The 25,716-nt window shown below is 36.1% G+C and overlaps 1 protein-coding gene across 15 annotated transcripts in view; it reads left to right on the plus strand.

Annotated features, from left to right (window-relative positions):
• The window catches only part of LOC103316186 (endophilin-A), a 541,748-nt gene that overhangs the window by 343,767 nt on the left and 172,265 nt on the right, over positions 1-25,716 (plus strand). For 9 of the 15 annotated variants that reach the window (XM_031925198.1, XM_032601551.1, XM_032601548.1 and 6 more), the window contains 2 exons: positions 5,659-5,725; positions 10,947-11,047. In XM_031925198.1, coding sequence (XP_031781058.1) covers positions 5,659-5,725; positions 10,947-11,047 — 168 coding nt within the window. The remainder of the gene's footprint in view (positions 1-5,658; positions 5,726-10,946; positions 11,048-25,716) is intronic. The other 6 variants (XM_032601554.1, XM_032601552.1, XM_032601553.1 and 3 more) reach the window with 1 other exon arrangement.

A 25,716-nucleotide genomic window follows, 5' to 3' on the forward strand; every position in this document is an offset into this window, starting at 1 on the left:
CAGTTAGTACAGACATCGCTAAAAGCAAAACGCTTTGCTTTTCACATAAGGCACTCGCCGATATTTAAAGATTCGCTGATGAACACACACATACACGCACAAAGTATGCAGATATTCAAATATTATTGATAAATTCATTAAACTGTGATGGGGTAAGACTTGACGATGAGAGGATACATCGTCTTTTTTCTGGATACCGGTTGTATTACTGGATAGTATTTTCAATATACTGACCATGTTTCATAGAAGAAATTCGTATTCTTATAAAACAGATCAATTTTTCAGATTCGTCAATTGCATAAACTAAATAAAACTACTTAGTTTCAATCGAATACTTTTATTGATCTGCTGCAGCAAAAACTGATGTTAAATCTTAATGACGATTGATTTGTGTATAAAAGACTTTAGGGATCGTATTAATAATAACATAGAACATTTATAAGTTAATGATACGATTAGAAAATAATGATCAACGAGACTTTTTACGTAATAGCATTATTCCATCTAAGAAAACAGTCTAAACTATTCCTGATAAATGCTGCACTACAGAATAATACTTATTGAACATGGTAGGTCAGTATATATTTGTTGCTGTTCCTTTTTGCGTATAACCCCTGTTAAAAATATCTGGCTGGATATCCATGTGAATTATCTACGTGGATATCTACGTGAATAATCCACATGGATATACAGCCAGATATTTTCAACAGGAACGGGCATAATCTTTCGTCACGACAGTGACGACACTTCCATCCGTCTAGCAGCCACGGCTATGCCGGAGCCGGAATGGCAGCCCTATTAAAAATGTTTCGCAAGATCTGAAATAAAATCCTACAAACTATCTTATGTACAATCTTGTAGAAGATCGTACACGAGATCTTTTCATTGACTTTTAACCATGAATCTACTTAAGGTCTCACATAAGATCTGGTGATAAGATAAAAAACTATCTTTATTAAATATTCTGTTTTGTGATTTTGGGTTAGTGGAAACTAATACTCCTATACAGAAGTAGCCAATTTAATCGGCGCGCGGCCTCGAGTTTGCTCTGTCTTTGATATATTTATATGTGTATTTAAATGAACGTTAATCGTGATTTTTTTACCTTTATTTTCTCCTTTTCTGTGACAAGAACACTGCTTGGGCCCTTTGGGTAACTTGATGTGGCAGGAAAACTCAATTAGAACAATCTAAATAGTTCTAATTCGATTCACTGATTACCAATTCAAACTTTACAAATATAGTGACACCGAAAATTAAAAAATGCAACAAAATGATTCGAAATATGAACAATGAAGGGAAAAAACAAACCACTTTTAATAATCTTGATTAATTCGCGCTCTAAGTACTCTTAAGCAAAATGAAAAGCTCCGTTCTCGATGCGGGCACACATCGCTCTGCCGTTGCTTGGCTTCAGCAAGCGACGCTGAAGTTCGAGAGGGAGAGAAAGAGGAGAGGGAGTAAGCTTTGTGCTACCCCCCACGTGTGGTCCCGTCTACCTTCCCTACTCCAGCGTTGCAGTTTTCTTGGCTTGGCTCATTGCTTCGGCCTTATGGGCCTGGCAACGCCGCAAGCCTTGAAAGCTGCTGCGCTAGTTCTGCTCGAGTGAGAGGTGGAATTGTTTTGAATTCCAGTTACATGATAATTATGTTAAAATTAATCAAAAATTGATAAAAAAATCAGTAATATGCTTATAAAACTTTTTCTATGAAATTTAAACCAAATCCCCTCATTCATACCATAACTAATGTACTTTTAAACAATATCCTAGAGTTTGAGCTCATTTGGGCCATTCGTTCCTTTGGAATCTTACGGTCAGTGAATTATGGATTCCTTACTATACGTAGGTATTATATATGTATATAGAAGGTCTAAAACCATCAGAATAAAGATAATTATGTCTAAGAAGAGTAAAAAAATTTGGTTTATTTATATAAGCATTTATAAATTTTTAATGAAAAATTTTGATTTTAATGTCATAGGTGGTGTGCCCCCTTAAGCTTCAAAATTTTGTTTTCTTACCCTGTATACTCTATATAACTGAAAACTGTATCGCTTGGATCTCAGCTTTAATTTAATGGATTTTAATCTGTACCTAGGCTTATTTTTTTTTCTATTTTTGTTTTACCAGTTCATTGACAACAAGATTTTCAGTCACGCATGTGTATTTTTTCATGGTGATTTTTCCATCACTAGTGATTTTAGATGCGTTCCGCGAACTATCCTTACCATCATAACTCGGAAACTAAATGTTGAAATGTTTTCTTTAAAACATCATGATTATCGAATGTTATTATAACTATAGACTTTAATTTTAACTTATTTCATGGAGCATATCCGGAGAAAAACGAGAAGGAGGAATTTTAACTCCAACGCGCAGAGTACCTTTTTCTCTTTTTTTTTCTTTGGCAATTGGCGCGCGTTATAGTGACGAATGTCAATTCTCCAGTAAGGCACCCACGTGTACCTCCCGTCAGATGGCAGTATGTAAGCCTATTTATAATAGTGTAATTGCACAGTAGAAAATACTTAAAGCTAAATAAATACAATAAATGAATAAGAAATTGAATAATAAATAAAAAATTTACAAATTTTCTTTTCATGCCGGTGACATGCCATTAACTATATATAATAATATAATATAAACAATTATAGCTATGCGAGAAAAAGAGAGAGAGAATTATAATTGATTATGTATATTATGACGGTAGCTCGGCCGTCATTATTATTTTAAGTTGTTTGTTGTTTATGCTACTATTCACCGTTTCCGTCGGCTGTGCAGAAGGCACTAGATTCTACCGACTATAATCTATCCGCGCACGGACGTAAAGACGTATGAACACGCGGCGGTGATAGTAGTACTCAGGACGTGGATTCAAAAGGAGGAAAAGTCAATGACACTCGCGGATTATTGTAAAACTTAGATTAACTGTTTATTGGTGCTTGGCTTACACAAGCGCGCCAGACGGGCGCATTCCAGCTATCAGCATGTAGTCGAGGTGAGAGAGAGAGGAGGCTTAAAGTCGCCCGAGTAAGCGAGAGTTGATAAGAACTAGTATTTACAGATGTACGTGGCCGGCACGGCCGTTCTAACCCACGCGAAGATGGTCTCGGACGGATTGTCCTCGGTTCGGTTGACCTCGCAACCCTCGCACACAATAATCGCAATCGCAGAGTGTCTATTCGCGAAACTGAGCGGAGCGAAGACAGACTCGGAATGGCTCGCTAGCGCGAGCACAGATTTACCTATGCCCTCTGACACACTGTTGTCAACTCTTGACAGCAGTGTGCGAGCAGGTGGCAACATTGTACGTTGCTGAAAATAAATCTCTCTCGATGCTTATTCTCTCGCTGTCTCTCTTACTCTCTCACATGCTGCGCCTTTAGTAGCTGTAACAACAGAAGTATTATACAGAATGTTGATTCTGTCCCGGAGAGACGTCGTAACGTGCTCAACGTGCGTTAATTGCACTGGCAACCGTTACAACACCCCCCCCCCCCCAAGACGCTGGGTAGCCGGTCAGGTGTACCAGCTCTTATCCACTACGTCTATCCGGGCGATCCAGGACAATTCTATTTTTTATTTAATCAAAAAGAAATAAAGATGATAAGAAAAGAAAAGAATATGGAATCAAACAAAAGTATATCAAGTTAGAGGGGTTACCTCCTTTCTCTCTCTGGGTTCCTATAGCTTGTTACAACGTCATTCACGGCCGTTACCGAATTTGTACACGGACTAATGTCGGCAGACTTATGCCTAACGTCGAACGCAAAACGAAAAGGAACGGAGAGATTAACTTCTGGAACAAATAACCCGTTTTACATTTGTCAAAGCAAGTTTCTCATTATTCAGTCGGTGGATGACTAACTCGATCGAATACGTATGGACGGTTTTTGTCACTTTTCAACCGGACGTACATGCATCATCCTAAACGGTCTAACATAAATTTCATACCATGAAAAGAATTGCGACAATATCTGCCATTTGTTGTGTCCGACGGTTAGATTAACTCACGAGAACCTTCGAACGGTTTTATAAAACGATGAGAATAATAAATGCCTTTCGTATCTCGACAACCATGTACATTTGACGTACGAAACTGGTCGTAACCCTCCTCATAGTTCGCGGACGTATTGATAATAATTACGGACGCTAGCGGTTCGAGTGAAGTCCCTTAAAATTTACTTTCGTGCCCCACTGTCGAGAATGTTAAATAAGTATTATCCTGTAGTGCAGCATTTATCAGCAATAGTTTAGTCTGTTTTTCAAGCTGGAATAATGCTACTGCGAAAAAAGTCTCGTTGATTATTTTTTTCTAATCGTATCATTTACTTTTAAATTTTATATGCTATAATCATTAAAATCCCTAAAATCTTTTATACACAAATCAATTGTCATTAAAATTTAACATTATTTTTTGCTGCAGCAGATCAATAAAAGTATTCGAATGAAACTGAGTAGTTTTATTTAGATTATGCAGTTGACGAATCTGAAAAATTGATCTGTTTCATAAGAATACGATTTTTTTTATAAAACATGGTGAGTTTATTGAAAATACTATCGGGTAACTAATCAATGATCAAAATAGGAAAAAAAGACGATGTCTTCTCTCATCGTTTAGTCTTACCCCTTAACAGTTTAATGAATTTATCACTAATATTTGAATACCAACATTTTTTAATATCTGTATACTTTGTGTGTGTGTGTGTGTCTATGTGTGTGCATGTATGTGTGTTCATCAGCGAACCTGTAATTATGGACGAGTGCCTTATGTGAAAAGCAAAGCGTTTCGCTTTTAGCGATGTTTTATCTGTAATTTAGTTGCTGAATGTCACAATGAATTTTGACAAATAGAAGAATTGCTGTAATAAATATGTATGAAATGCTACGTAACTGACATACATAATAATTTTGCGGGATACATGAAATTCGCCTAACCTTTTACTTTTTTAAAAGTTAATTTTTTTTAGAGATTTTAGATCTTTTTAGTAAATTTTTTTGAGTGTTTTATATTGCGTACCATTTAGACTTCGTTATCGGCCACCCTGTACACCTAGACGCTGTCCTCGTATGATTTTTTTTCCTTCACACCAAAAACTACAAAGCGCCCCACCTAGACCTCTACATCGGCCACCACGTACAATATTTTTTAAATAATATTTTTTCGTAACAAACCCTACATTTATCTATAAACTATATGTGTTTCAAGCTATTAGTATAAAAGTGCCCTTTGTAGCCCAAATCTGTAGTAAGTCTGCGGTAGCTGAAAAATAGAAATTCCTAATTTTGGCCTTTGAAGAAATGTCATACCTGATAATATGGCACATATAAACATGGTTTTATGTTTCTTACATTATACCTGAATATATTTAATAGTTTATTTATTTTTTAAATAATTTGGTAAAAATATAAACAAAAAATAGAATTTTTAATTTTTTAACAATTTAGGGTGTATCCGTCCCCTTAAATTATTCAAAGAATACAAAAAATTAATTATGATTTTGATATTAGGTCTATTCTCTATTACTTAATTTTAAGAAAGTTAATCAATTGTAAGATCATAGGCCAATCAACTGATTTAGAATAAAATAATAGATATCATGTTTATAGATGGTATTTTAATTGATGTATATTGAAAAAACACGAATTTATTCTAGCACCACCGTAAGAAATTACAAGGCAGAAGATTAGATTTTGATTGCAAACGCAGACGACAAGCTAAAGGTAAATAGATAATTTTGAAAAATATATGTTATACAGTTATTATCTACTCATTTTATTTATGTATAGCTAATTTGAAATGTCATTTTTCATTACTAATGAAATTTTACTTTTAACTATTTTCTGCGTCTTCAAGCATGCATTATTATTTTTTAACTACATAATTCAGTTGCATGAAGATAAATTTACGATCTATTTCGCAATCACAATTTTATGCATGAAGTTTAATTTAATTGAAATATTAATATAATAATAAACCCAGGAGCAGTCAATTGTCTACGATTTGGAAGTCCGTCTTAATATAGTTTATCATTGGCTTTATTGCTGGCACTTGTTAAAAACTAGTTAAATTTGTTTCCTGCGAGATATATGAGTACAAGATTTAAGATTATTCCATTTATAAATTAGTATTATACGTTGGATTAATATTTACATTTTTTAGATGTAATAAAATTATCAGATTTAAGTCCAGTTAGGACAGATAGCGATTCATCTGTAAGAAAACAGGTACTAGTCTTAATAAAGAGCTGGAATAAAGTTCCTGGTAGTTACATCAGCTAATTTTGAAAAACGATAGTTATTAAAATTTTAACTTCGAAGTGGTCAGAATCTCGCACCTCAAGCCGAAATTTGATTTTAAACTCGACGAAAGCGTAAGACACAGAGACTGCCACGACACATAAGTCGCATCTCATCTAATTGGAGGAAAAAATAAGAGCAACAACCCCTGTAGCAATTGAACCAATAACTTCTCTAAATCTTTTACTGCAAGTTTTAAAACAAGTTTAAGTTAAAATTGTTTTCAAATTTATAATTTTATTCAATTAATATATTAGTGTTTCAATGTAACCTAGTTGTCATACAAAATTCCATTCTTTATACCATCTATTCCGGCAAAAGGTTATAAAATAAGGAATAACGTTAAATCAGGTAGAATATTTCTTAATTTATTTCAAATCAATAATCTGATTTAAAATTACTCAATGCTTATTCATAATTTAACAAATTTTTACAAATTTTTACAGTTTATGATTTTAGAAATTTTACTTGCCCTTCTTTAAAAAATTGTTTTCAAATGCTGGAATTGCATGTGTACTATGTTTTAATGACCGTTGTTCAATGTACATCAATGACAACAAATGGTCAGAGGAATATATTACTCGGTTAAAAACATCCACTAATTTATCTTCTCTACTAGTTTGTCGAGCATGCATTATGATATTGTTCCTGTAATACTTATGTCAGGCTTCACTTGCATCTTCAGAAAATAAAGCCATTGGCAATAGTATCTTTTTCTCGATTTTACACCCATGAATAAATAGTTTGTGAGGGTTCATCCTAGCCCATAGAAATAAACTGTGATGTATCTAATACGTGACACGAGTTTTAGTCTTCAAAAATTAATCAGCAAATTTTTCTGGCTCAGCAAGACACCTTGTTGCTAAATTTCCCGTATTAGTATTACCATGGTCTAGTAGTACTTGATCTACTATGATTTTAAAATCATCCTTAATACGTTTTTGTACAGTTAACATTTAAGCTTCAAATTTATCTAAATATATTATAAAATTAAAAAAATTGATTAACTCAATGTGGTTTTTTGTTCTCATTAAAATAGTAGCAGTAGTAGTAGTGATAGGGTTTTTACACAGATTTTTGTGTTTACAATAACTCTACAATAACTACTTTTTCAATCTTCTGTAGTATTTTGTTAACGTCCAGCGGCGTATGTTTGTTTCTTTTTCTCTCTTTTCTTCAGTTTTCTTCTTTTCCCTTCTTCACCAGTATTTTCCAGCACTTCCGCTTCCTCTTGATTCCCTCTTCTTCCGCCTCTCTTCCTGTCTCACTCTCTTCTTCGCCTTTCCCTAGTTGAAGTTAAAACTTCTATAGGCTCGCTAAGAACACATTTTACTGGGGAAAGAATCGGTGAGCGGCGACCGTCACGGTGTGGGCGGGAAGACAGATCGATCGTCACGAAAGCAGCGGTAGCTTTCTCCCTCTACCACGCACTCTTCGCCAAGCATATTAGCGTGCTCGCACAGCTCAGCTTCTCCCTTACATATCAGCTGCACTTATTTACACACGCTGCAAGCGGCTATCGGGTTTTCTCGGTTCTTCCCGCTGGATTTCGGGCCCCTCGATGCGCTAATATAGCGGTGCCTTTTAAGGGCGCTTCAATTTTTGCGTCAACTAGACGATGTGACTTTTTTAATATGCGCGAAACGTTTACAGGTAAACATTATTGACTTGCAGTAAACATTATTACTTTATCACACACCGTGGCGTAAACCTCGATTTACCGCACGCGCGGTAAGAGTAATCTTCGCTTCTGAGTTGATCCTTCTAGATTTGGCATCAATCGTGATAGAGCAGCGCCGACTTTTGCTGCTTTATCGCTGACTATTTCCAGATGTTGTTTGAAAGTTAATCTTGCATCGATGGTGATAGAAATGAAAGAATAACTTCTGTTTTGTGACTGGCTTGTTCCAGACCCGTCTCCGTTAGCCATTCGTGTATTATACGGGTCGCCTCTTCCGCTATTTCTGTCACCTCTTCTTTATGTTTCGCTACTACCACTACTGCTATGTCGTCAGCAAAGCCCACGACTGTTGCTTCTTCAGGTACGTGTGTGTGTGTGTATTATAAAGTTGGTTTTTCATACCCATGAAAAAAGCCTCGCTGTACCAAATCCCACCGTTAAAAACCCGGGGCGCCAGGCGATCGCCAACAAGCGTCAGAATCTCACAACTCTTTGTTTCGAGATTCAAAGAAACGAGAGATTTCTTAGCTAACTCAGCTCCGCAAATAGTATAGGAGAAAAAGTGGTTTGGAGATATATAAAACTTCTCACATTGGCAACCAGACAGTTTTATTCAAACACTAAATACACCTCTATTTTCTCTCTCAATTTCCATACTTTACATAACACCGCACTTTACGTTATCGCACCGCAAAAGACAACCAGGTAGCCGAAATGTGCAAAATAGCCTAGACAGAGACAACCCAGAGACAAGCTAGAAGAAAGTCAGAAATTATACACAAATATTTGCTCTTCTTAGATCCAAGGAAATCCAAGATAACAACAGAAACTTTACACATTAAAGTACTCTGAGAAAACCTCCGGGAGCTGCTGCAGACTTGTACGTTCGGGATCAGCTAGGTGCCGAAACACCGAGGTCCAGCTTTCCCGTGCCACCGCAGCGGCACGCTCGCCTATTGGTCACCGTAGCGTTGGACGTCTGTCTCGCTTGCTCTTGCTTTCTAAAGGCTAGCGCACGAAATTCTTGATCGTCATGCCGGGTCTCTCTCTCTCTCACTCTCTCTCTCCCTCTCTCTCTCTCTCTCTCTCTCTCTCTCTCACTCTCTCTCTCTCTCTCTCACTCTCTCTCTCCCTCTCTCTCTCTCTCTCTCTCTCTCTCTCGTTCATGTTATTTTGATGCATAGGGTTATTGATAAAGGGGTCCAGGTAATACACTCTATAGCTTTCAGTGCCCGAAATCAGTTTCCACACTTAGACAATGAAGGCTACGGAGCGCACTACCTCGACCGCGTCATCAGCACCTGGAAACTGCACATAACTGATTTACATATTTTATTAAATTAAAAATTAATTTCAAGTGATGTAAGTTTGATTTCCATTCCGGACACCCATGTAAATACTATGTACTCCATCGCTGAAATATTAAGTATATCACTTCACATGAAATGTCACCCGCCAAATTGAAAATTCTTATGGGCTTCGAACTGAAAAATCAAACAAGGGCAGTTGAGTAAAATCTGACATAGTTACTTATTTCTAAATAAGTTAACAAATATCTACACAAAAATTTAGATATCTAGCTACAATACAATGCAGATGGCATAATAATAACGAACTATGATATACTACTTATACTAAAACTGGCTCCTATTTATCTACTTAATATTAATTAATTTACCATCATAACTTTTCAAGATGTAAATTATTGTTGGACATAGTTTGTACTGCATAATGATGGTTCAAAATATTATTAATAAGTCCAATTTTACTGTTCCAATTATATCTATCACGCTCATTTGAGTTTCGTACTTTAGGTTCGGAATTTTTCAACTCTATTTGCATCCCACCAAAAAGTTTTTTTTAATGAATTATGACTAGTTATTGAATTTTTATATTCACAGTTCCATAATTGATAAAAGAACAGTAGCATTCTGTTTAATAAATATGATAATAATTCGATGATTATTTTGATTTTAAAAATACTTCAGATCTGCCTAGTTTCAGGGCAGTAAAAGTGCGAAAATTACACGATTTACTATGCAGTTTTTTCGGCATTTTCTCACCAGTATGGCGAATATTCGCTCAAAACTGGTCAGAAAATCGCGAACATTTATACCAGGGTAAGATTACTAAAAAAAATCAAATTTATAACCATAGCTCTCGCTCTCTTTAAATTCTACTGTATTTTTTCACACTCAACAAAAATGCTCATTTTTTGCCTGAAATGCGGGGTGAAAGTAGTATATTTTCCTGCAAATGCAATCCATTTACGAGAAAAATGAGAAATTTGCGGAAAATGAAAAATTTTCTACAAAATCAGACATTTTTAGGGAAAAAGAGAAATTCGCGGGGAAAATGAGAAATTTGAGGGAAAAAGGAGAAATTCGAGGGAAAAAGAAGACATTTGCGAAAAAAATAAAAACATTTGCGAGAAAAATGAGAAAATTTGTGAAAAAAATTTGCGGGAAATAATAAAAAAAAATTTTTCAATCCTGAACAATTTTAAAAGTTTCGTTCCTGCTTTTTATGTTTAAATAGTGGCCTATTGGCCGAAAGTAGAATAAAATGCTACTATGTGCAACACGGAATGAAAGTAGATATTTCTCTTGGGCGAATACTCCTTTTGCGAGAATATTTTTCCCTCTGGTGATTATGAAACGCACTCTAGCGAAAATTCTACACGCTCAGGCAATAAACCTACCCGCGGGAAAAATCTACTACTTTTACCCCTGGTTGCATAATGTCCTATTTTACGATATTTCACGTTGTTTTATTATGAAAGCCAGAAGAATAATTGTGATATAATTTTTTTATAGATGAATCCATTAACTTACTTTATTAAATAAAAAATTGTATGGCTTGATTTTATGCTTGTTATATATAAAATTTGTATTAGTACCGCATAATTTTTTCAATCACGTAGTGCAAGTTTTAATATTTCTATGACGCAACATTTGCGTACAGGTTCTCACGTTTCAGACGATGAAATCCGCCAAGCTGAGGAAAAATTCGCAGAGAGCCTACATTTAGCGCAAATGGGAATGTTCAACTTACTAGAGAATGACGTGAGTTAAATAAGTTTTTCTGCAGTAATATTTTTATACCTTAAGTTTAATAAATGTGAATATAAAATTGTTAAGAAAACAGAAGATTATGCAGCAAATTCATATGAAACATGGTATTCAGTGCACCTTTTGACATAGCATTGGAATTACAGCAAGAGAACAAGCGGCTATCTTAAATTTATATTCAGTGACCGCCTTGGTAGCTTATATCGTAATTCTAATACTACGTCGAAGATATACACTCATAACTATGTTTCATATAAATTACTCTACTTTATGATAAATGGAAGGCCAGTACAGAACGATTTGTTTCTAAAGTATGCGGTGGTATTGTATTAGTTGTTGAAATAGGAATTTGGCCATCTGACCGTAGCGCTATTTGGAAGTTGCGGCAGCGCCATTCGGTTGCTTCTCCAACCGCGCCCCTTTTTTAGATTAGAAACAAATAAATAACGCGCGTCCAGCTACCTATCTCGATTGAAATACTGGTTGGGTAAGTAATATTATCAGTTGCTTGACTAATCAGAAGATGAACTAATCTAAAATGAAGATTTCTTGCTTTTTTTAAAATAGGATCGCGCTTAAAATTTGTGAAATTTTCCAAAATGTGAAAAAGTGTCACTTTGTGTGCACCAACAGGAAAATATTAATCGATATTTTTTCCCTCTCTTGAAATCTCTTTACCCTTCTAGTATTGTACGATATTTTGTGACACAACGTGGGTAAACCGAGATTCAGCGAGAGCATTTTTTGCACGAACGTGCGGTAAATCGAGGTTTACGTCACGGCGTGTCATAAAATAACTTTACAATTGACATTTTTATGGCATTTAAAATTCACGTCAAATATTAGTTAAAAATATTATAAACATTTTACTCATTATAAAATATGTTTAATGACTAACGTATTCTATAGAATATGTTTCATAAATAACAATTATAAATTTAGTTACATGCAATCAAATTAAATAATCTTATTATATCTAGCTTTTCTTTACGAAAATGATGTGCAGAGATCTGTGTATTCGCATATTCTTATTTTATTAAATAGCAGCAGATAGTCTGTAGGGTTTTTAGTACTAGAACCTTTTTTTCGTAGGGTGATAGAGCGTGAAATTCTAAGCTAGGTAAGCTTAGTCTTAGTATGTTTGACGGAGGTGAACTGCGGCGGCCCCTGCACGGGGACTTACCGGTCGAGCACTCAGGCGAAGCCCATTATGCTGTGCCTCCTGTACCATAAGAAATTACTTTATAAACCCTTATTTATAGCTTCGGCAACTTGGCAAATGGATGCTAAGCTGTTTGACCTTAGCTTCTCTAACCCCAACATGGAAACCCCCAACACCCTCTATATTGTCCCCGTGAAAGCTGGGCATTGCGACAAAATTTCGTTATAGAAGTATAATTTTATGACGGTATCGCATTTATCTCGAGGAGATACCACAAAAAAATCATTAAAATCCACCGAGCGGTTCTCGAGTTACAGAGACCAAAGCAAATTTGAAATATACAAATCAAAAGTCGGGCGCGCAGACGAGAGCGGTGCGGATGCGCGTGCGCGCTCAGCGTTCCTCCTCGCGCGCACAGGTAGTTCATTAACGTTAACATTCACTCTTGCTAGCGCGTTTATTACCTAGAATATCAATGTGAAACTGTTTAAAGATTAAATTTTGACTCTTTCTTTAATTATTCCCGAAATTTCAGTTCGATACGTCGAATAGTTTATTAACAATTACGTTTAAAAAGAAAAGCTATCTTGAAAAAAAAGAGACCTAGGTGAATTTTTTGTCGAGAATAACGACGAAAATATGCTCTACTCTATGGGAGAATTTATTATAACGCTTTTTAGATGTCCCGCTTTGTTGGTTGCAAAGAGCAACTTGATTTTAACTTTTTGAAATTTTTTTTTTTCCATACGTTTCATTAGTCCAATTAGAACCTGTAACCACGATATTAACTTATGAAACCAACGGTTAGTAATTAAACAATTAGCTGCAATAAAATCATTGAACTAAATTAACAAATGTCTCTAGCAACAATTTGACGGTCAATCAAATCAGCTTTTGGCACACACATTGACAATTGGATTGACCATCTTTTCCATAAGTTCCATCATTATCTGCGTAAAGTAGTAATTCACTTCTCCGTGTCGTCTATTGGTCCAGCCAACAATACATGGTATGAGGCGGTGCGTCCATCGCCTATTTCCACTGGAGTCCCATCGTCTTTGTCTCTCAGCTAGGGTTTGTTCCTTTGCGGATTTCCAAACTTCCTTTTGAGTATTATCACCACGCCGATTTTCTTCGTATATGTTCTTTCGTTCTGTTGCTAGAAGATCAATAGGCGGCATACTTAAAATAACTCACACTGCATCTTCTGATACTGTTCGGTAGGCAGAAGCGACCCGCAATGTACTTCTCCTATAAACTGTTGACAGCTTTTGTGCATAGGGCTTCACCAACATAGCGTCTGCCCATATTGGGGCACCGTATAACATAATTGATATACAGGGTGGACCATTTTAATCTATTATGGGAAATATCTCAGATTTATGGTTGGATAAAGAAAAATGTTGTAGACAAAAGTTGTAGAGGTCAAAGGGGGTCAACTTTTGGTACCAACAACTTTGACCTTGAACTTGTTTTTGAAGGTCATTTCGAGGTCAATATCATTTTTTTAAATAGGAAGACCTCCTTTGACTCCGGATTTGAAAAGTGCAGAAAATTTTACGTTCCAAATGATATTTTGAACAAGGTCACAGAAGGTCATATGAAGGTCAAATTTACGAAAATTGTTAAATAATGTGTGTTATCTCGGAATAACGGTAGGAAACATCAAAATGTTTTTAAAAAACGTTGTCAAGGGTGGAGAGTTTCACTTTCTGGTTGCAATAACCTTGACCTTGAATTTGGTTCTCAAGGTTATGTCAAGGTCAAAGTGATTTTTCAAGCGAGATCCCCTGCTTTTGATCTCCAATTTGGTAAAAATAAGAGAATGCCCGTTGGAAATGCTAATCAAGGTCATGGAAAGGTCGTGTCAAGGCCAATTTACTGTGCACTTCAAAAGTTAAAAATAAATATTTGAAGGTCAAAAGACATCAAAGATCTTGAACATCTGTCTAATTTTGAGGTAAAATTAGCCTAAAATATAAAAAAATTACATGAAATCCATTAATTTTTTTAAGACAAATCTTTCTCACTTGGTATTTTACATTTTTTAAAAGATAGAAAATCAGCCAAGTACCTATGACTTTCTCAAAGCTTTTTACTTCCTATTTTTAGCGTTACCCAGAAACAACGACGTGGACCTAATAGGATTATGTTTCCTTTGGGGTGCTTGTTTAACGTGAGTCACCTTGCCTCTCACTGGGGTGCTTGTTTAACATGAGTCACCTTGCCTCTCACTGGGGTGCTTGTTTAACGTGAGTCCCTTTGCCTCTCACTTCTAACCATTGAGTATGTGCTCAAACTCACGACCGTTTGCGTCGATACAAAGTTGAATTCTTCTAAAAAAATGTCTTACCGTAGAAAGCAAGAAATTTCTGCACAAGCTGTTCGTATGCGTTCCATCATGTCTTCTCGTGTCGTTGGTTGCTGTTCATAACAAGTGTTTTTCAAATATCCCCAAAGGTAAAAGTCAGGTGAAGTTAGGTCAGGTGAGTTAGGAGGCCATGCAACTGGACCTCCACGTCCAATCCATTGGTCTGGGTACCGTTTGTTAAGAAAGGTTCTTACAGTCCGTGCAAAATGTGGTGGTGCACCATCCAATTGCACCCACATTCTTTGCCTGGTCTCTAAATCGACATCTTCAAGCAAGCCAGGTAAATGGTCTCTCAAAAATTATGTTGGTTGACATTACCGTTAAAAAAATAAGGACCAATTACATATCCATTTACAATTCCACACCAAACGTTTAAACTCCAACGATGTTGATTATCAACTGTTCTGTGCCAAAGTGGATTCACATCTGACCAGTAATGACAGTTATGTCTGTGTAGTTCCCCAGTGTTTTTAAAAGTTGCTTCATCTGAAAACATAACAAATGTGAACAACTCTGGATGCTGTAATGCCCATTGACAAAACTGAAGACGTTGTGCAAAATGCCGAAGCGTTAGTTCTTGAATTAATGTGATGTGGTAAGCATGATACCTTTGGGCTTTGAGGATCCTAAGAACTGTTGATTTTGGTATTCCATGTTGTCTTTCAATTTCTCGAGAACTAATGTGAGCATTAAGGTGAACGACTGCGAAAACTGTTAAAACACGATTGTCATTTTCTCCATACTCGTGGCGACGACGTTCACGATGTAATCGTCCTTCTTGAGCTCTATTGGTTAGATCTCGAATGATAATGTAATTTGGAGGACGCCTATTTGGATAACGTTCAGCGTAAAGTGCGGCTGCAGGAACATAAACACCTCGGTACTCTCCTAAAATCATAATCATGTCCACAATTTCATTTGGGGGTAATCAGCCATTTTATATTTTTACAAAATTAACTACTGTATAAAGATAAATGAACCGTCACCGTTCGAGTACGGGTTGCACGTCGAGAGAAAATATTCGAATATTTTTTGAATAATCTTAGCGAGCCGTCTTCGTAGTTGGATCTTGCGAGTGAAAATCACCGTGAAGTCTTACCGGACGGTGACGGTTCGATAAGGGTATTGCTACATTCGTAGTTGTGTATCTAAGTACCATCTGTGCAAATATTACTAACGGCTGGCTAACGGATAAGTATCCAAAATAGCCAGAAAACCATTTATAAAGATAATTTTACCTCAAAATTAGACAGATGTTCAAGGTCTTTGATGTCTTTTGACCTTCAAATATTTATTTTTAACTTTTGAAGTGCATAGTAAATTGGCTTTGGCACGACCTTACCATGACCTTGATTAGCATTTCCAACGGGCATTCTCTTATTTTTACCAAATCGGAGATCAAAAGCAGGGGTTCTCGCTTGAAAAATCACTTTGACCTTGACATAACCTTGAGAACCAAATTCAAGGTCAAGGTTATTGCAACCAGAAAGTGAAACTCTCCACCCTTGACAACGTGTTTTAAAAACATTTTGATGTTTCCAACCGCTATTCCCAGATAACACACATTATTTAACAATTTTCGTAAATTTGACCTTCATATAACCTTCCGTGACCTTGTTCAAAATATCATTTGGAACGTAAAATTTTCTGCACTTTTCAAATCCGGAGTCAAAAGTAGGTCTTCCTATTAAAAAAAATGATCTTGACCTTGATATGACCTTCAAAAACAAGTTTGAGGTCAAAGTTGTTGGTACCAAAAGTTGACCCCCTTAGACCTCTACAACTTTTGTCTAATACATTTTTCTGTATCCAACCATAAATCTGAGATATTTCCCATAATTGATTAAAATGGTCCACCCTGTAGTTACACTGGCTAGGAGTAACCTTCGGCCCTGCATTGGCCCACCTACATTTGGCATTAGTCGCGATAGTGCAGCACCGACTTTTGTTGCCTTATTGATCGCCCTCTCAAGATGCTGCTTAAACGTTATTCAGGCGTCTATGGTGATTCCCAGGTACTTAATGGTCGGCTGAGAGTTTATTTCGTGTCCGTCCACTGACAGCGTTATTGTCTCTATTTTCGTCTACTGGATATAAGAATAGCCTTTGTTTTATGGCTAGCAAGCTCAAGTCCAGTCTGCTTTAGCCAATCGTAGATTATACTTACTGCCTCGTAAGCGATTTCCGTCACCTCTTTCTTTTGCTTTGCTACTACCACTACTGCAATGTCACCTGCAAACCCTACAACTGTTGTACCTTCGGGTAGTTTTAGCCTAAGTACGCCATCGTACATGATGTTCCACAATAATGGGCCAAGCACTGACCCTTGTGGGACCCCTCCGGTTACTTGATAGGTTTTCGTGCCGCTTTCTGTGTCATACAAAAGGGTTCTTCTAGGTAGTCAGACATAATCCTTCTTATATATGCGGGTACCTCTTTTTTCCGTAGTGCCTCCTGTATCTTGCCCCAGCTGGCTGAGTTGAACGCTTTTTTAACATCCAGTGTAATAATAGCACAGTACTTCTTGGATCCTCCTTTCCATCTTTTTCCTTCTGCTGCAGTTCTAGCGGTGTCAACTACTAAGCTTGTGGCATCAAGAGTGAAGCGTTTTTTCCAGAAGCCGTATTGATATTCTGCTAGTCCGCTTGGTTTTTCAATGACTTAGTCCATTTTAACGCCGATTATGCGCTCTAAGATCTTGCCCGAGGTGTCCAGAATGCAGAGTGGTCTGTATGAGGAAGCTTCTCCAGGTCGCTTATCTCCTGTTGGTAGTAGCATTAGGCGTTGCTTCTTCCAGTTCTTAGGAAACGTCCCTTCTTCAAGACATGAGTTGTACAAGTCCAAAAAGACAACGGGGCGTGCCTGTATAGCTTGTTTCAATGCAATATTGGGTATGCCATCCAGGCCTGGAGCCTTGTTGTTCCCAATTCTTTTGCATGCAGCCATTAATTCCTCTGTGGTGATTACTGGAATGGTTTCGCCATTCGCCTCTGCTTTAGAAATAGCTGTTACTTCCAGTTGAAGGGGAAACAGTGTGGTCACAATACGATCTAGCAATTCCGGGCTTTTAGGAGGGGGGATATAACCTTCTTTTATCTTCTTCATTACCACTTGGTACGGTCGCCCCCAGAGGTCCAGCTCAACCTCGTCCTGTAACTCTTTCAGACACCGTTGTTTATTCTCTTAGATTTTCCCCTTGAGTATTCGTTTGGCATTCTTAATTTTTTTATTTAGGGCGTCTACTATTTCTTTACCACGATCAGTCTTATAGTATTTCTTCCTAGCCCGCTGTTCCCGTCTTCTGGTGTGTGAGCTTATTAGCCATTATATCATGTTTGTTTTCTACAAAACTTCTAGTAGAAGGTTAGGCCCATTTTTAAACTTTACAGCTACTTATTTACTATAAAAAGGTATCTTTTTACTGTATCTAGGTTGTCGGAGTCCGGATCAAACATTCAGATTTTTATATTTTAAGGTTTAAAATGCAAATAAGGTAGCCTTAACATATATAGGGCTTTAAAAGTATTTTTATTAAAAAATTCAGAAAATTTCACAAAAAAAGTATCTGGATAAGTTAGAGTCAAAAATAGCTTAAAACCGCAACTTTGACTAGCTATAACCCTAAGCCAAATGAAGGAATCGCGTTGAAATTAGTTTTGAGAGTCAGGTACAACATAGAGAACATATACATATACACAGTTTGGGCAAAATATAAATTGTTATCTTCGATTTCACAGAGAACCATATATATATATATATGTGAAAAAAAATTGACGGCAGCGTTTGTATTTGTTGGACCTATACTAGGCCTGGCGTGACTTGGGAAAATAAATAACACCTATTTTCATATAAAACACTTTATTAATTGGAGCTTACCCTCGAGCTTACTTAACACAAGTAATGAACTATAAATCGAACTAACAAACAAAGGAACTACGTAGATGCAATCGTATCGCGAACGCGCCTTTCTCGCATGAGAGCACACAGAGAAGTGAGCGCCGCCGCCGCAGCCGCGACGTCGACGCTGGCCGTAGTTCGACGGGGAGAGAGGGAAGAACAGTCCCATCGTGCTCTCTGCAGTCGCTCGAATTCTGCTCGCTTATTCTCAACAGTATTCTAATAATAAAAAAAACAGAGTGGTCTGCAAACTTTTGGACAATGAACCATCGAAAACTTACATATTAAATTATGTATCAAAAACCGCCTCATACATTAGCAGATAGATATTAAAACTATATTTTATTTATTAGACCTATAAATTTAGTTGGAGAAAGCTACGTGCCAATGAATTGGCAGTGGTTTTTTATTTGAGAAATCACGCCAAATAGTCACGCAATTGATTGTTTGATAAAGCACGTAATTTTTCTTGCCAGAGGAGTGCCTGTATAAGTTTTACTATTCGAACAATAACTCTAAAACACTAGTTGAGAACTCTAACATTTTTTTTTCAATATTTAAAAAAATGTTGTTTTAATCAAATAGTTAAAAAAAGAATTAAATGTTCAGAGTTCACAACCAGAGTTTTGGTATTATTATCCGTATCATAATAGCTATAAATGCACTTGTTAAGTCAATTTTTCGCTTTTAAGAATTTCTTTAAAATTAAAAGGAGATTGTTAAAATTTTGTACAGAGATTTGTGAAAAAAACAATGAAGAGATCTATGCACAGATCACGGTACACTATTTTCGTAAGGTTTTGCTATAGATTTTGTGTCGCAAATAATGGCATTTTGACTGCAGTACCACATGAGAATGATAACCTACAAGTATACATACTTTTGCAATTTTTTTTACTCTTATTATTTCATGTCTGCAAACAGCCAGACCTGCCTAGTAAACGGGAGCCTTCTACCCTCTGTATAGATACAATATCTGATCCTATATTGCTTTACTAAAAAGCACTGCCAGTAAGAACTTTATTTTGAGTTATGACTTGCTGTTTTTGTCAACACTCTATCCACAAGAGGTTATCAGCTTTACTTTCTAGTGTAGCCTCCTTGGAGAAGATTTCATATTTTATGCAACAGCTCCTCACTAGTCAGGCTAGTGCTGCATGCCGTAGTAAGTGTTTTAAAACTTAGTGCAAGGGGCTAATTAGTTAAACACGACAAACACCGAAATAATTAATTATTGGGCTTGGCTCTGCTATTCTTCTATACAGGCGAGACAAATTGCAATACTGTTTGCCAACTTTTAGTTCAACCGAAACATATATGTCTTAACTTACTTGTTTGTTGCTGGTTAATCTTGAACAAAAAAAAACTCCGAAAATAATTCACTTTCTTCAAAAGTTATAAATATTTTACTCTCCTTATGGTGATAATCAAAATGGAAAGGCAGGATGGAAAAGTGAAATCGACAAAACAAAATCTTAAATCATCCTTAAAAATATTTAGTTATATTTCCTTAGAACACACAGAACAACAAAAGGCACAAACAACACGTGGCTTTAATTGAAACTTTCATGCCAAAAGAGGTTTGATTGCGATAATTAAGGAAAAGATTTTTTCTAACACAGTCTAACACAAGATTCTCCTATTCTGCGAGTGAGTTTAGTTCATTAGGTACAGTAATCTCACTCTAGAAGCACATTTATACTATATAAATGATTCGCTAACTTCCGGAACAATGAAAAACAAATTTGATGAGGAAGTGATGGCATCCCACAGGTTGTAGTTTTTAAAGCACTGCCAATACTCGCTCCCTTACTCTGTCAAATTTTCAACCTGTCTCTGAGCGAGGCACGCTTCCCCTCCGCCTGGAAATCATCGCTCGTAAGAGCACTAAATAAAGTCAACTTTCCAACAGCTGTAACTGACTACCGTCCGATCTCTCTACTCTGTTTCCTGTCCATGGCGCTGGAGTGGCTGGTGCACAAGCAAATTTCTGAATATCTTGAAACAAGGCTTTACCTTGACAACTTCCAAACTGGCTTTCGCACTGGCCACAGCACGCAGTCTGGCTTGATTAAGCTGACTGATGATGTCAGGCTTGGGATTGACAGGAAGAAAGTCACTCTGCTACTTCTATTTGACTTCAGCAAGGCGTTTGATACAGTGTGTTACGTCAGGCTGCTCGGAAAGCTATCCTCTTTCGGCTTCTCCAAGCAGGTCATCCGCTGGCTTGCATCTTACCTTTCCGGAAGAAAACAGGCCGTCATTGGTGACAACAACGAACTCTCAACATTCCTATCACTAAACACCGGTGTCCCACAGGGGTCAGTTTTGGGCCCCTTGTTGTTCGCGTTGTACATCAATGACATTGGCTTCTGCCTTGATTCAGATGTATCCCATCTAATATACGCGGATGACTTGCAAATCTACTGCCAATGCCCCCTTGAGGAGCTCGACTCCTGTTCTGTCAGGATGAGTGCTAACGCCGAGAGGATAATTGGCTGGGCAGCACTAAATAGGCTTAGGCTGAATGTCAGTAAGACTAAGGCAATCGTCCTGGGTTCCCCCTACTATATCAATGCTCTTCCTTCTACTGCCAACACCTATATAAATATAGGGGGAGCCCAGGTCGACTACGAATCATCTGTACGCAATCTGGGGTTGGTGCTCGATTCCAAACTATCATGGAAAGAGCACGTCACACAAATTTGCAAACGTGCTCACTCTTTAATGTATCGTCTCTACTTTTTTCGGAAGAGCACTAACTTCAGATTGCGCCAACACTTAGTGCAAGCACTCCTGTTTCCCATCATCAACTACTGTTCACTGGCTTACTGTGACCTGATGCAAGAACTCGACCTGAAGCTTCAGAGGCTTGTCAACACGGGGATCCGTTATATCTACGGTGTAAGGAGGGACGAGCACATCTCCCCTTATAGGCGTGAGTTGCAATGGCTTACCACCGCCGGACGTAGGAAATACTTTATGGCATGTTTTCTTAGAAAAATCTTTAACACCTCAGTACCCTCTTACTTATTAGCCTATTTTGATTTCCACGTTGCGCTCAGGCCTGTGAGGGGTGAGGTGACCTCCCTGGACATCCCGCCCTTCAAGACGGAGACGCTGAAGAACTCATTTTTCATCAGCGCTTCCTACCTCTGGAACAGCCTTCCATCTCACCTACGTAACACCCTGTCCATATCACACTTTAAACAGGCGGCTAAAAATCACTTCTTCAATTTGGAAAATACACAAACATGACGCAAACATTTCATCTCATGAACACACTTTCATCTCATCTCACTTAATTCCATTACTCACTTTCACACTTACACCCTGACACAACAATTATTATCTTTATTTCACCAAACTACTATAATGTATATGTACAACATAATGTACAAAAATAAAACCAATCTAAATCTAAATCTAAATCTAAATCTAACTTGCTATGACCGTTTCATTGTACTTATAGTGTTTTTATGACGTTCTAATACATAAAGAGAAAGATTGAGTTGTTCACCAATAAACAAAAGGAAATGGTCATAGCAAGTTACGTAATAAATATCTTGAGAGTTTTTCTAATTGATCAGTATATAAGTTAACTTAATTTAAGTTAAGTAAGCTCTTTATTGACCAAAAAAATTTTGTTGCTTTATTATTATTAAATATAATAAACTGAACTTTGGTTGATTGATCTCATTTCTGTTTTATCGGTTATTTCGTTGCAAAATATATCAAATTCGCCTAACCTTTTACTTTTTAAGAATTAATTTTTTGAGATTTTAGTCCTTTTTAGTAATTTTTGTTAGGTATTTCATATTTCTCCTAAAAATAAAATATACACATATCTAGCATCTTTTGACCATGGTTTTATTGTAACATTTTTATTACTAAGATAAAATTACTGATTGTTCTGATACACTACCCTCGAATGATTTCTACACCTAGACACCAAAACCAAGTGCGAACTACCTAGACCTCGTCATCGGCCACCCAAGACGCCGTCCCATGTATGTACCTAGAAATAAAAAAACACGAAGCGCACCACCAAGACTTTGTCATCGGCCATCCTGTACACCTAGACGTCGTTCCCGTATGATTCATTTACCTTGACACCAAATACCTCGGAGCGCACCACCTAGACCTCGTCATCGGCCACACTATACACCTAGATAACGCCCTCGAATTATTTTTACACCTAGACACAAAAAAACATGAAGCGCACCACCTAGACTTCGTCATCGGCCACCCCGTACACTGAGATACCGCCCTTAAATGATGTATTTACCTAGACATAAAAAATTACGGAGCGTACCACCTAGACCTCGTCATCGGCCACCCGGTACACCAAGATACCGCCCTTAAATGATGTATTTACCTAGACATAAAAAATTATGGAGCGTACCACCTAGACCTCGTCATCGGCCACCCCGTACACCTAGACACTGTCTTCGAATTACTTTTACACCTAGACACTAAAAACCTATGAGAAAGCAATATCCATCTGTGTATAGCTGTGCGGCCAACTTCACGGTCCTAACACTTGTTGCGGCTAACTTAACGGTCCTAATATTTTTTGAATGATTTGAGCATTTTGTGAATGACACACTCGCGTATTATATCAAAGGTAGTTTTCATCAATATTTATGTTGAAAATCATAGTTAGGCATAATAAAATATGATATAAGTCAAAATATATTAGAGACAAGAAAGAAATGCATTTATTTCTTTGTAATGAAAAATGCGAACCTTAACATAGAAGTAAATAGTAGCGTGGGCACCGCGGCTTCGTCTGCTTTTCAAACTCGCCTTTGTGGCGCTATCGCGCCACTTGATAACAGAATCTAATTAACGTAACTGTTGAAAACTGATCAAATCTGGTACCACCCGCAGTAAACTAAAAAAAAAACTGAAAAAACGAATAATACCTGTAAATAACTGTTGACTTTGTCTTAATTCCGACATTCTTCTGCTAAACATTTCTGGTTTGTTCAGTTATCTTCTGTTTTAGTCTGAAATCTTTAGATGGAAACTGTTATGTGCAGAATTTTTGTTCCACTAAGGATCAATATAAGTATGGAAAATTATGTAATTTTATACAAAATCATATTTTATATCCCTATATAAAGATAAATTTATTTTATTATTATTTTATGTAATACTTATCTAAATTATTAAATAAGACAGTATTTAACATATATTACAATAGTGTGTGCGTAAAATGCACTATTACGCGTATCAGGAAATAACGTTCGATACACATGCAAAAAGTTGATTTTAATAATTTTATAAATAGATAAAATTAAGCTGTCAGTATTAGAATGACACTTTATTGATTCTGAAATGAATGCAGAATGCTTTAATGCATCTATTTTTGAATACAGTTTTACTATTAAAAAAATAATTTTCAATTATAACGAACATAGATTATTTTAGAAATAAACCTAAAAGAGCAGTATACCTAATAGTAGATATCTCATTTGAGATTAATTAATATAAATAACTATAGATAATTGATAAATACGTTAAAATATTGAAAATTCACATCATCTTGGGATGTGCAGTAAATTTGTATATTATAGTAAACATACATTAATGAAAGTATATAATTTATGGTAATGTTTGTTTTAAACATCTAATTGATTATAAGTTATGGTTTATTAAAAAAAAAATTATATTGTTTAACAATATTTTTAGGGAAAATGGTTTTTCTCTATCTGATTTTGTCCCTTGGTGGTGATCAAGAATATTGATTTGTCTCGTCTTATCGGTCTTTCCGAGACAGCTTGTGTGGTGAGAAAGGAGAGAAAAAAACTTTAAAACATTTTCTCTTTTCTTTTCAACGTTTTGACGGACGATGCCGCCCTCATCAGGAGAATGATGTGAAAAAATTTGAATTTATTAAAAACTTGTTGGTTTATAATAATGTATGTACAGTTTGAAATAAAACTTACAATCGGTCCAAAATTTTGTCGAGAAGGCGCTTCTCCGCCGCGTGGCGGGGGAACGTAGGCGAACAGTGTTTCTCTCTCAGCTGTTCGATTCTAATTCGCGCGAGTCGAAATTTTCGTTGTGTTTATATAGTGCGGAGCAGTGAGAAAAGAGTCGAGCGAGCCTATTTTTTTTTAATTGTTTTAACAACTTTCAATCTACCTGGACCAAATCTTGAAAATGTTTTTTTACTAGGAATGTATATTTTTATCATATGTACCTGTATATACCATTAAATAGTTTTTTATTTATAAAATACATCAAGTTTTGTGAAATAAATAAAATCCGGACGGACGGGCGGACGGACAGTTTTTAAGTTCTTTCACTGCTAAAAACTAATTGAAATTTCATACATTTGATATTTTTTTCGGTAACTTGAATGATTTAAGTTCAAAGAACATTTCTATCGTAAAATAGATCTAATTTTTTTATTTTTAAGAGGTTTGGAGAGTTTTTACAAAATTGACCAAATATAAAATTTTAATATAGTGTAGATGTAGATGACGTAATATTTGGTTAGAGAAAAAATAATTTCGGTTCTTCCTAATAGATAGCGTTAAAGTCGTATATCTATAGTACTGCTTATTTAATGAAGCCACGCTATAGCATGTTTAGAAGTTTAAAGTCTATAGAATATTTTAGAGTACAAATTAGCGTCATTCGTTTACTGATTCAAAAATTAATGTGCTTTGACAATGAAGATTCCAAAAGGCCACTTTCGTTACATTTTGCTTTTATACTTCCGAAAAGGGAAAACTGCAGCGCAGGCTCATCGAAAAATGTGCAGTGTTTATGGTGATAAGTGCTTAAGGGGTCCAGCCTGGGTTAAATTCTACAAAAAAAAAAATAACAAAATATTCGTCCAATAAAAATTTTTCTTTTTACGTAAATTAAAAAACAAAAGATATCTACTGTAAAAATTTACACTATACACTATTTCTACTGAGAAATATGATATATATATATATATATATATATATATATATATATATATATATATATATATATATATATATATATATATATATATATATATATATATATATATATATATATATATATATATATATATATATATATATATACCATAGAAAATCACTGACCAAAATTCATGACATTTTATTGATTCGTAGATCAATACGCGTTAATTTTGCGTCATTGAGTCTAAATCACAATTTTATAAATAGAGAAAATGTTTGAAATTATTCTAAATGTTCTATCTGATGCGCTTTAATTGCGTTA

Source organism: Nasonia vitripennis, assembly GCF_009193385.2.
Source record: "Nasonia vitripennis strain AsymCx chromosome 2 unlocalized genomic scaffold, Nvit_psr_1.1 chr2_random0007, whole genome shotgun sequence".
In the NCBI taxonomy this organism is placed as follows: Eukaryota; Metazoa; Arthropoda; class Insecta; order Hymenoptera; family Pteromalidae; genus Nasonia; species Nasonia vitripennis.